Consider the following 12,462-nt stretch of genomic DNA (forward strand, 5'->3'; position numbering starts at 1 on the left):
TGCTGCATCATGGTGGTGGCGGTACGGAAGGCCATGCCAGGGTCCTGCTGCATCGTGATGGTGGCGGTACGGAAGGCCATGCCAGGGTCCTGCTGCATCGTGGTGGTGGCGGTACGGAAGGCCATGCCAGGGTCCTGCTGCATCGTGGTGTCAGTGGAGGATGTCCAAACAGGAGCAGCGGATGTTATGGTGGTTGCGGTGGGATGTCCAACTGCGCTCGGCATGGTGGTGGTGCTGTAGTGATGTCCGGTTGGAAGGAATTGAGGTGGCCGTGCAGTGGGATGCAGCAGAGGTCGACATTGAGGTCAATCATGACAGTGAAGGCACAGGTGAATATGCCACCACTGTCTGCTGGAAATACCGACTCTGCTGCATAGCCTGCACGTAAGCAGCATTGCAGGCCTGCATGACACTCAGCTGGAGATCAGGAGTAAGGTGTTCCGACATGCCCTGCTCAATTTGGTTAAAAAAATGATGTGCTGGCCTCTGGAGGTCGGCTTTCACTTGATCGAGGCTTTTGCTGACCTCCAGGATACGTGCATTCAAGAGGCTATGTGAAACATCCATTCGGTCACCCAAAGCCTTGATTGCTTCGTGTAAAACCGAGCTCAAGTTAAAAAACTCGGGCATGAGTGACCTGTCCGAAGCCCTCTGCTGCTGCCGGGAGGAGCCCAAAAAAAAAGGAGCAGTGGAAGAGTACTGCGAAAGGGGAAGACCTGATGGACCAGCTCCCTGGTCTCCAGTCAGTGTGGAAGGCCTACTTGCTGCTCTGCTGGATGGCTGGGACGGGTCCGTGGCTGTCGGATGAAGGACCGCTCCAGAATCTGGGCCAACAGTAGTGCTGTATGTGCTGTGAAAAAAGGAAAAAGAAAATTAATATCAAAAATTTACCTGACGCAAAATCCTGTGGAATATAAAAATACAGATTATGGCAATAGAATACAACCTAATGCACGTGATAAATACTTACGTTCTCTGGGCAAGGACTGGTCTTACAAATACCATCGAGTTCTGGCATTTTTATCGTCTGATCCTTGCTCCTGAACCACTGAAAACACGGCTCTCTTGGCGCAGGTCCTTGTTGAAGCGGTCCTTCTTCGAACGTCAACGTGTTTTGACTTTGGCTACTGTTTAAAAAAAAATAAAAAAATTGTGGTCAGAAAAAGGACTTTTGGCCGTGCTCACACAACTGTGTTTGATGAGAGAAACTCCTGAGAGTTTCTTTCATCACACACAGTCGAGTGAGCACGGCCAAGGTCTCTGCTGCTTCACACTTCAGTGCAATACTTACCAAATGCATTTCGGACCCGTGTCGGGGCGTTGTCCCAGCCATCCCACATCGCTTGGGCCACCTCATTCCATAAGCGCCGGATCGTGACGTTTGAGTGCAGTGGATCCCGGGTGTCCCACAACGGGACTCGCTCCTGGACCAGGGAGATGAGGAGGTCATTCTCAATAAGATCATCCTCCCGTTGTGAAACCTAAAAATTAACCCCTTCATGACCGTGGGATTTTCCGTTTTCCCGTGTTCGTTTTTCACTCCCCTCCTTCCCAGAGCCATAACTTTTTTATTTTTCCGTCAATTTGGCCATGTGAGGGCTTATTTTTTGCGGGACGGGTTGTACTTTTGAACGACATCATTGGTTTTACCATGTCGTGTACTAGAAAACGGGAAAAAAATTTCAAGTGCGGTGAAATTGCAAAAAAAGTGCAGTCCCACACTTTTTTTGTTTGGCTTTTTTGCTAGGTTCACTAAATGCTAAAACTGACCTGCCATTATGATTCTCCAGGTCACCACGAGTTCATGGACACCAAACATGACTAGGTTATTTTTCACCCAAGTGGTGAAAAAAAATTCCAAACTTTGCAAAAAAAACCCCAAAAACGTCATTTTCCGATACTCGTAGCGTCTCCATTTTTCGTGATCTGGGGTCAGGTGAGGGCTTATTTTTTGCGTGCCGAGCTGGCGTTTTTAATGATAGCTTTTTGGTGCAGATACGTTCTTTTGATCGCCCGTTTTTGCATTTTAATGCAATGTCGCGGTGACCAAGAAAACGTAATTCTGGCGTTTCTATTTTTTTTCTCATTACGCCGTTTAGCGATCAGGTTAATGCTTTTTTTCTATTGATAGATCTGGCAATTCTGAACGCGGCTATACCAAATATGTGTAGGTTTGGGTTTTTTTAATTGATATATTTTAATTGGGGCGAAATGGGGGTGATTTAAACTTTTATATTTTTTTTATTTTTTTCACATTTTTTTTTACTTTTTTTTTTTTACTTTTGCCATGCTTCAATAGCCTCCATGGGAGGCTAGAAGCAGGCACAGCACGATCGCCTCTGCTACATAGCAGCGATCTGCTGTTCACTTCTATGTAGCAGAAAATCAGGTGTGCTGTGAGCGCCGACCACAGGGTGGCGCTCACAGCTACCGGCGATCAGTAACCATAGAGGTCTCAAGGACCTCTATGGTTACTATGGAGAAGCATCGCCGACCTCCGATCATGTGACGGGGATCGGCGATGCGCTCATATCCGGCCGGATGCGGTAGTCAAATGCCGCTGTCTGCGTTTGACAGCAGCATTTAACTAGTTAATAGCGGCGTGTGAATCACGATTTCACCCGCCGCTATTGCGGGCACATGTCAGCTTTTCAAAAAAGCTGACATGTCCCGGCTTTGATGCGGGCTCACCGCGGAGCCCTGCATCAAAGCAAGGGGAGCTGACCTCGGACGTACTATCCCGTCCGAGGTCAGTAAGGGGTTAAAGAAACTCATTAATGTTTTCTCAATTAACATAAGGAAAAGAAAGAAAAAAAGATAAACGGCATGAATAGGAAAGTCAACATACAAAAGGATTCCAGAAGAAAAAAGTAACGAAATACGAATAGAAAGAAAGTTTCTAGAATATTCAACTGAGGATACAGTAAACAGTCAGCCTTGTATACGTACCCGCTGCCGTCTTTCCACCAGACCTTGACTCCGCTGCTCCTGCCCTGTCTCTGCCGCAGTAGAAGAGCTCTAAAAAAATGAAAAATCAAATTGTCACGTGTCGATTTGACAGTGAATACTTACCAATGTGACGAGGCAAGTACTCACCTCACTGACATGCTCCATTTCCGACTGTCCTGGACGAAACTCCTCATCAGAAGAAGAAGCAGAAGACATTCTGATGCATGTAGAAAGAAAGAAATGGCAGAAATTAGGACATGTAGAGAAAGAAAATGGAAAATAAAGGCATTGGCTAGGATATACTCACATTGTTCAGAGGCTTGTTTGCTCCAAGGTGCTGGGGTCTGTCTGCGCTGCTTGGCTGTCTGCTGAGAAGTGACGTGCAACTGTCCACACCCTCCCTTTATCACCTTGATGGTGGGGGGTGGCTTATCAGTGTCTAGACATGTTTTTCTCTTGTGGAAAGCATGCGTTCACGAACGCAACCAAACGCATGTGCTTGTAAACGCATGCGTTCATATAGACAGCAATGTGTTTTTTTGTCACAGTCTTTGCGCAATCGACCACATGCGTTTCCAGGCGGCAAATTGACGCCTCTAAAAATTACTACATGTTGCATTTCCGCGCCAAGCCGCAAGCGACGAGATGACGCATGCGTCGTCAAACGCGGCAAAACGCGAACAAATAAAAACGCATGCGTCCCTAATGTTAAATATAGGAATACACAACGCATGCGGACACAACCGCAAATATGAAACCAGCCTTAGAGTGATACGTTTCTGGACTTCTATGTTTTTGTATTTATTGCGCTATGCATGTTTTTGTAGCATTGAGTCCGATATGAAATTTCTGTAAATGTTTTATTTATACACATATTAATATAAACCTTTTGACCTATATTACATCTCTTCCTGCTGCTTGTCCCCACTTTGTGTGCACTCATGTTATTGTCTACCTTATAATAAGGATTGTTTTTTCATTGACAAGTGTAAAATCATTCTTAGTGGTCTATAAACATGGACACAGGATGCAATAGTGGCTGCAGAGCAGAATACAACTTTTTTTCCTTAAAATTATCCTGCATTGTGCAGATAATAGCAAAGTATTTTGTTAATTCCTTTCTGCCATCGGATGGAATAGTACGTCCAATGACAGAACCCCCGCTTTGATGCAGGCTAAGCCAGGACATGTCAGTTGTTTTGAACAGCTGACGTGCCCACAATAGGTGCGGGCAGAATCTCTATCCACCGCGGCTATAAACTAGTTAAATGCCGCTGTCAAACTCTGACAGCGGCATTTAACAAGTGCATCTGGCCGGAAATGCTTGCACCGCTGACCCCCGTCACGTGATTAGGGGTCAGCAGTGCGTCGGCATGACAACCAGAGGTCTCCTGCAGACCACTATGGTTGTTGATGCCTGATTGCTGTGAGCGCCACCCTGTGGTCGGGTCTCATAGCAATGCAGTAATTCAGCTACATAGGAGCGATCTGAGCTTCGCTCCTATGTAGCAGAGCTGATCAGGCTATGCCAGCTTCTAGCCTCCCATGGACGATATTGAAGGATGGCAAAAGTAGAAAAAAAATGTTTTTAAAAATATGAAAAAAGTTAAAAAATATAAAAGTTCAAATCACCGCCTTTCAAAATAAAACAATAAAAGAAAAATCAAACCTACACATATTTGGTATCGCCGCGTTCAGAATCGCCCAATCTATCAAAAAAATAAAAATAAAAAAAATTATCCTGATCGTTAAACGGCGTAGTGTGAAAAAAATTAAAAACGCCAGAATTATGTTTTTTTGGTCGCCTGCGACATTGCATTAAAATGCAATAACGGGTGATCAAAAGAACGTATCTGCACCCAAATGGTATCATCAGCTCGGCACGCAAAAGATAAGCCCTCACCCAACCCGTGATAACAAAAAATGGAGACGCTACGCGCATCGGAAAATTGCCCAATTTTTTTTTTTTTTTTTTTTAGCAAAGTTTGGAATTTTTTTTACCACTTAAATAAAAAAATAACACAGACTTGTTTGGTGTCTGTCAACTCGTAATGACTTGGAGAATCGTAATGGCAGGTCAGTTTTAGCATTTAGTGAACCTATCAAAAAAGACAAACAAAAAACAAGTGCAGGATTGCACTTTTTTTGCTATTTCACCGCACTTGGAATTTTTTTGCCGCTTTCTAGTACACAACATGGTAAAATCAATAGTGTCATTCAAAAGAACAACACGTCCCACAAAAAATAAGCCCTCACATGGCCATAATGACGGAAAAATAAAAAAGTTATGGCTCTGGGAAGGAGGGGAGCGAAAACAGGAAAAGGAGGCGACACTAAGTTAATACAAAGAAAGTTAGCTCCTCCTCTGCAGTATACACGCGCCTGCTGGCTCCAAGAGAACCAGTTCAGAGCAAAAGCAGTAGGAGATCATTAACATATAAGAGTACAACATGTCAAATTAAAGAACAGGGTGGGTGCTGTGTCCCCCAATGAGTGGCTCGGAGAAAAGTATTTTACGGTGAGTATACAAAAATCCCTGTTTCTCCTTCGCCTCATTGGGGGACACAGGACAATGGGACGTCCCAAAGCAGTCCCTGGGTGGGACAACAACATAAAAGATCAGGCTTCACGTAACAACTGCTTAGATGTGCGCCACTGCGGCCTGCAGAATTCTTCTGCCAAGACCCGCATCAGCGGAAGCTTGAGTGTGAATATTATAGTGCTTCGAGATAGTATGTAGACTGGACCAAGTCGCAGCTTTACATACCTGCTCCGCCGACGGCTGATGCTGAATGGCCGAAAAAGCCCCCACCAACTGAATGGAGTGTGCCCTGTTTCCCGGTGGGATAGGCTTACCTCTGTCGCGGTAGGACTCCTGGATAGTGGAACGAATCCACCTGGCTTTCGTGGCCTTTGAAGCGGCTAAACCCTTCCTGTGACCCTCGGGAAGCACAAACAAAGCATCCAACCTTCGGAAGGATGCTGTCCTCGAGATGTACCTTCTCAAGAGTTCTGACTACACCCAGAATATGGAGAGCCCTTTCCACCCTGTGGACTGAAGCCAGGCAAAATGAAGGAAGAACAATGTCCTCGTTAAGGTGGAAAGACGAGATGACCTTGGGCAAAAAAGGCGGGAAGGCCTGAGGACAACCTTGTCCTGATAGAAAAAAAAAAGGCGCCCGACAGGACAGAGCAGCTAGCTCCGATACTCGCCTGATTGATGTGATCGCAATGAGAAAGGTGACCTTCCAGGACAGAAAGGATCTAAAGGCATGCGATAGGGGGGTACCACTTGTGAAACCCCCTTGCATGAAAGTCTTCATCTGAGGTTTTGTCGCAATACTACACTGGAATAAGACCGATAAGGCGCGGAGATCTTGCCCTTGAGAAAGCTAAGCGCCAGGCCTGAGTCAAGACCAGTCTGTAGGAACTCTAAAATAGTGAGAATAGAGAGGACGGCGTCCATGATCCTTGCACCATGCAAAAATCTCTTCCAGGTACAGTGATAAATGCGTACCAATGCAGGTTTATGAGCACCAATTATTGTGGAAACGATCGGTTGTGAAAAAACCAGCCTGGGTCAGAACCCAGGATTCAACGGCCAAGCCATTAGCCCCTTAACGACCGCCGATACGCCTTTTAACGGCGGCCGCTAAGGGTACTTAAACCACAGCGCCGTTAATTAACGGCGCTGTGGAAAAAGTGAATAGCGCCCCCCAGAGTCGGATTTTCTCTGGGGTCTCGGTTGCCGAGGGTAGCCGAGACCCCAGAGAACATGATTCGGGGTTTTTTTACCGACCCCCGAGTTGCGATCGCCGGTAATTAACCGTTTACCGGCGGTCGCAACAAAAAAAAATAAACCGCGATTTGCCTTTTAATTTCTCTGTCCTCCGATGTGATCGCACATCGGAGGACAGAGAAATAGTGTCCCCGATGGCCCCCAATAGCCCCCCAATACTCGCCTATCTCCCCCGGTGCTCCTCGTGGCTCCCGATGGGCGCCGCCATCTTTTTTCCGGGAAAAAATGGCGGGCGCACACGCAGTGCGCCCGCCGCCCGGCACCCGGAAGATCTTTGGGGTCTCAGCAGCCGGGGGTAGCCGAGACCCCAAAGAACATGATCGGGATCGGTTTGCACCGACCCCTGTTTTGCGATCGCCGGTAATTAACAATTTACCGGCGACCGCAAAAAAAAAAATTAAAAGCGATCTGTAATTCTCTGTCCTCTGATGTGATCGCACATCAGAGGACAGAGAAATAGGGGGATTCGGGGACCCTAACATACTCACCCGGTGTCCCTGGGTCCTCTTCTGTCTTCTCCTGCCGGCCGGCTTTTTCCTCATGGCGGGCGCATGCGCAGTGCGCCCGCCATCTGCTGCCATCTGCCGGCCGGCAGGAGAAACGAGTTGGGGCTAAAATTAGGGTTGGGGCTAAATTTAGGGTTAGGGTTGGGGCTAAATTTAGGGTTAGGGTTAGGGTTGGGGCTAAATTTAGGGTTAGGGTTAGGCTACTTTCACACTAGCGTTTTTTGGCTTCCGTCGCAATGCGTCGTTGGAGAAAAAACGCATCCTGCAAAAGTGCTTGCAGGATGCGTTTTTTCTCCATTGGCTTGCATTAGCGACGCATTGCGACGGATTGCCACACGTCGCATCCGTCGTGCGACGGATGCGTCGTGCTTTGGCGGACCGTCGGCACAAAAAAAGCTACATGTAACTTTTTTGTGCGACGTGTCCGCCATTTCCGACCGCGCATGCGCGGCCGAAACTCCGCCCCTGCCTCCCCACACCTCACAATGGGGCAGCGGATGCGTTGAAAAAACAGCATCCGCTGCACCCGTTGTGCGGCGCTTACAACGCTAGCGTCGGTACGTCGGCCCGACACACTGCGATGGGCCGAGTACGACGCTAGTGTGAAAGTAGCCTTAGGCTTCTTTCACACTTGCGTCGGTACAGGGCGGTCGCAATGCGTCGGCCCGACGTACCGACGCACGTTGTGAAAATTGTGCACAACGTGGGCAGCGGATGCAGTTTTTCAACGCATCCGCTGCCCAGTCTATGTCCTGGGGAGGAGGGGGCAGAGTTACGGCCACGCATGCGCGGAAATGGCGGACGCGACGTACAAAAAAAAGGTTACATTGAACTTTTTTTGTGACGACGGGGGCTAAAGTCATGGTTAGGGTTGGGGCTAAAGTTAGGGTTAGGGTTGGGGCTAAAGTTAGGGTTAGAGTTGGGATTAGGGTTAGGGGTTGGATTAGGGTTGGGATTAGGGTTATGTTTGGGATTAGGGTTGGGATTAGGGTTTGGGTTAGGGTTGGGATTAGGGTTAGGGGTGTGTTGGATTTAGGGTTTTGATTAGGGTTATGGTTAGGGTTGAGATTAGGGCTGTTTTGGGGTTAGGGTTGTGATTATCGTTAGGGTTGTGATTAGGATTATGGATCGGGTTGAGATTAGGGTTAGGGGTGTGTTGGAGTTAGGGTTGGAGTTATAATTTGGGGGTTTCCACTGTTTAGGTACATCAGGGGGTCTCCAAACACGACAGCCAATTTTGCGCTAAAAAAGTCAAATGGTGCTCCCTCCCTTCTGAGCTCTGCCGTGCGCCCAAACAGTGGTTTACCCCCACATATGGGGTACCAGCATTCTCAGGACAAATTGGACAACAACTTTTGGGGTCCAATTTCTCTTGTTACCTTTGTGAAAATAAAAATTTGAGGGCTAAAAAAATCTTTTTTGTGGGAAAAAAAATATTTTTTATTTTCACTACTCTGCATTATAAACTTCTGTGAAGCACTTGGTCATTCAAAGTTCTCACCACATATCTAGATAAGTTCCTTGGGGGGTCTATTTTCCAAAATGGGGTCACTTGTTGGGGGTTTCTACTGTTTAGGTACATTAGGGGTCTGCAAACGCAACATAACGCCCGCAGACAATTCTATCAAAGTCTGCATTCCAAAATGGCGCTCCTTCCCTTCCGAGCTCTGCCGCGCGCCCAAACAGTGGTTTTCCCCCACATATGGGGTACCAGCATACTCAGGACAAATTGGACAACAACTTTTGGGGTCCAATTTCTCTTGTTACCTTTGTGAAAATAAAAACTTGGGGGCTAGAAAATCTTTATTGTTAAAAAATATATATTTTTTATTTTCACGACTCTGCATTATAAACTTCTGTGATGCACTTGGGCATTCAAAGTTCTCACTACACATCTAGATAAGTTCCATGGGGGGTCTAGTTTCCAAAATGGGGTCACTTTTGGGGGGTTTCTACTGTTTAGGCACATCAGGGGCTCTCAAAACGCGACATGGCGTCCAATCTCAATTCCAGTCAATTTTGCATTGAAAAGTCAAATGGCGCTCCTTTGCTTCCGAGCTCAGCCATGCGCCCAAACAGTGGTTTACCCCCACATATGGAGTGTCGGCGTACTCAAGACAAATTGTACAACAACTTCTGGGGTCCATTTTCTCCTGTTACCCTTGGTAAAATAAAAATTTGGAGGCAAAAAGATCATTTTTGTAGAAAAAATGCGATTTTTTTATTTTCACGGCTCTACGCTATAAACTTCTGTGAAGCACCTGGGGGTTTAAAGTGCACACCACACATCTAGATAAGTTCCTTAAGGGGTCTAGTTTCCAAAATGGTGTCATATGTGGGGGGTCTCCACTGTTTAGGCACATCAGCGGCTCTCCAAACGTGACATGGCGTCCGATCTCAATTCCAGCCAATTCTACATTGAAAAAGTAAAACGACACTCCTTCTCTTCCAAGCTCTGCGGTGCGCCCAAACAGTGGTTTACCCCCACATATGGGGTATCGACGTACTCAGGAGAAATTGCACAACAACTTTTGTGGTCTAATTTCTCCTGTTACGCTTGTGAAAATAAAAATTTGGGGGCAAAAAGATCATTTTTGTAGAAAAAATGAGATTTTTTATTTTCACAGCTCTACGTTATAAACTTCTGTAAAGCACTTGGGGGTTCAAAGTGCTCACCACACATCTAGATAAGTTCCTTAAGGGGTCTAGTTTCCAAAATGGTGTCACTTGTGGGGGGTTTCCACTGTTTAGGCACATTAGGGGCTCTCCAAACGCGACATGGCGTCCGATCTCAATTCCAGCCAATTCTGCATTGAAACAGTCAAACGGTGCTCCTTCACTTCCAAGCTCTGCGGTGCGCCCAAACAGTGGTTTACCTCCACATATGGGGTATCGACGTACTCAGGAAAAATTGCACAACAAAATTTGTGGTTAAATTTCTGTTTTTACACTTGTGAAAATTAAAAAAAATGGTTCTGAAGTAAAATGTTTGCAAAAAATAGTTAAATGTTCATTTTTTTTCTTCCACATTGTTTTAGTTCCTGTGAAGTACGTAAAGGGTTAATAAACTTCTTGAATGTGGTTTTGAGGGGTGCAGTTTTTAGAATGGTGTCACACTTGGTTATTTTCTATCATATATACCCCTCAAAATCACTTCAAAGGTGATGTGGTCCCTAAAAAAAACATGGTGTTGTAAAAATGAGAAATTGCTGGTCAACTTTTAACCCTTATAACTCCCTAACAAAAAAAAAATTGTTTCCAAAATTGTGCTGATGTAAAGTAGACATGTGAGAAATGTTATTTATTAACTATTTTTTGTGACATATCTCTCTGATTTAAGGGCATAAAAATACAAAGTTTGAAAATTGCAAAATTTTAAAAATTTTCGCCATATTTCCAGTTTTTCATAAATAATCGCAAGTAATATCGAAAAAATGTTACCACTAACTTGAAGTACAACATGTCACGAAAAAACAATCTCCGAATCAGCGGGATCCGATAAAGCGTTCCAGAGTTATAACCTCTTAAAGTGACACTGGTCAGAATTGTAAAAATTGGCTCGGTCATTAAGTACCAAATTGGCTCTGTCACTAAGGGGTTAAACACACGACCGCTGCGTTCTTATGGTAAAATGGACCCTGGGAGAGCAGATCTGGACGATCCGGCAATTGCCAGGGCATGTCTGCGACGAGGCACACCCACTCCCCGAACCACACCCGGTGTGGCCAACCCTGAGTGACCAGTATCACCGGAACCCCCTCCGGAGATTGGTGCCCTTTAAGAGACCCGTTGCCCCTGAAAAATCAGCTCAGGCATGGTGTCCCACTTCGCAGTAGGGGGTATGTGGAGGCGACACTCCACGTTCCTGCATGTTGTTTGTTTGGGGAGATCGGAACCTTAAACGAATCCGTCGCCCCTTCATCCGAAGAAAAAAGCAAAAATTGAAAAGTTAAAATAAAAAAGGATTTTTGGTCTGAAAACCTGACCCGTGTGCCTCCTACAGACACAAAGCATGAACTGTTTCTCTTGGAGCCAGCATGCAGGTGTTTACTGCAGAGGAAGAGCTAACTTTCTTTGTATTAACTTGGTGTCGCCTCCTAGTGTCAGCAGCATAACACCCATGGTCCTGTGTTTCCCAATGAGGCGAAGGAGGAAAATAAATGGTCCACAAAGGTGGATAGCCCCTTTTTAACGAAGGCTGTCCACAAATGTATTCCTATAATTTGCTGAATGAATAAAAGAGAACATTCTTTTTCTGTGGTGATGATATGTGGTTGTATTGTACCTTACACCTGATGGAACACGTTTTAAAAATTCTGTCCCCACCTGACTCTATCAGTACTGGGAAAATAGATAAAGTGCACGTAGAGCTATACAAATATGGAGTTTGTTAAAGGGTTTGTCTGACAGCTAAATATTGTAACGCATGAATTGATTAAAAAAGCAATAAACTGAGGCATATTTCACTTCCAGCGCGGGCCGCCTTGTAGGTTTTCACTTGATCTGAAGTCAGTGTTACCCTGTCTGAAAGTCACAGCATCGCTGCTGCCATTTGCGTGCTATGACTACCAAATGCGTCAGACATCACTTCCGAAGCCAGTGCAGACCTCCAGAGCAGGCCTGCGCTGGATCTGCGGATTTGCGAGATTCGGTGTAGGCCCCAGTTATTTCAGAAATATATATTTTACAATTAAACAACCCCCTTTAATTGGTTTTCTATATGGCTGCGTTGTGCTTGATTGGGATGGCTGCTTTTAATCAACCAATAATATCTTTCTCCTTTCCTCAGGCACAGCGCTTGTGTAAAAGATGTGGTCAAGCCTGGAGAGCAGCAACATTGGAGGGCTGGAAACTTTATCATGACCCCAATATAACTAAAGGTAGCGTTCAATGTGGACCTTTTCGGTTGTGAAATATACTATTCTCTTGGTGCTCGTTTATTTTCATGCCAAAGTGTAATCTACTCTTTGTAGTATTGCATTGGGCTACATGATCAGTCTGGAAGATGGGGTGGGTAAGTATGAAGAGCTAGACAGTTGGAAAGTATGATATGAGCGAACGTGCACTGATAAGGTGTTAGCCTAGCATGCTCGGGTGCTAACAAGTGACTTCGACATGCTTGAATAATGTTCGAGACCCCGTGGCTGTATGTATCACAGCTGTTCGACAGCTGAAACACATGCAGGGAAGCTCGGAGACATGCAGCCT

At 45.7% G+C, this 12,462-nt stretch overlaps 1 protein-coding gene across 1 annotated transcript in view; it reads left to right on the forward strand.

Annotated features, from left to right (window-relative positions):
- The window catches only part of NUP107 (nucleoporin 107), a 161,048-nt gene that overhangs the window by 100,530 nt on the left and 48,056 nt on the right, over positions 1 to 12,462 (forward strand). Inside the window, exon 13 of the mRNA XM_077265241.1 lies at positions 12,044 to 12,134. Within this exon, the coding sequence (XP_077121356.1) occupies positions 12,044 to 12,134 (91 nt within the window). The remainder of the gene's footprint in view (positions 1 to 12,043; positions 12,135 to 12,462) is intronic.

Source organism: Ranitomeya variabilis, chromosome 5, assembly GCF_051348905.1.
Source record: "Ranitomeya variabilis isolate aRanVar5 chromosome 5, aRanVar5.hap1, whole genome shotgun sequence".
In the NCBI taxonomy this organism is placed as follows: Eukaryota; Metazoa; Chordata; class Amphibia; order Anura; family Dendrobatidae; genus Ranitomeya; species Ranitomeya variabilis.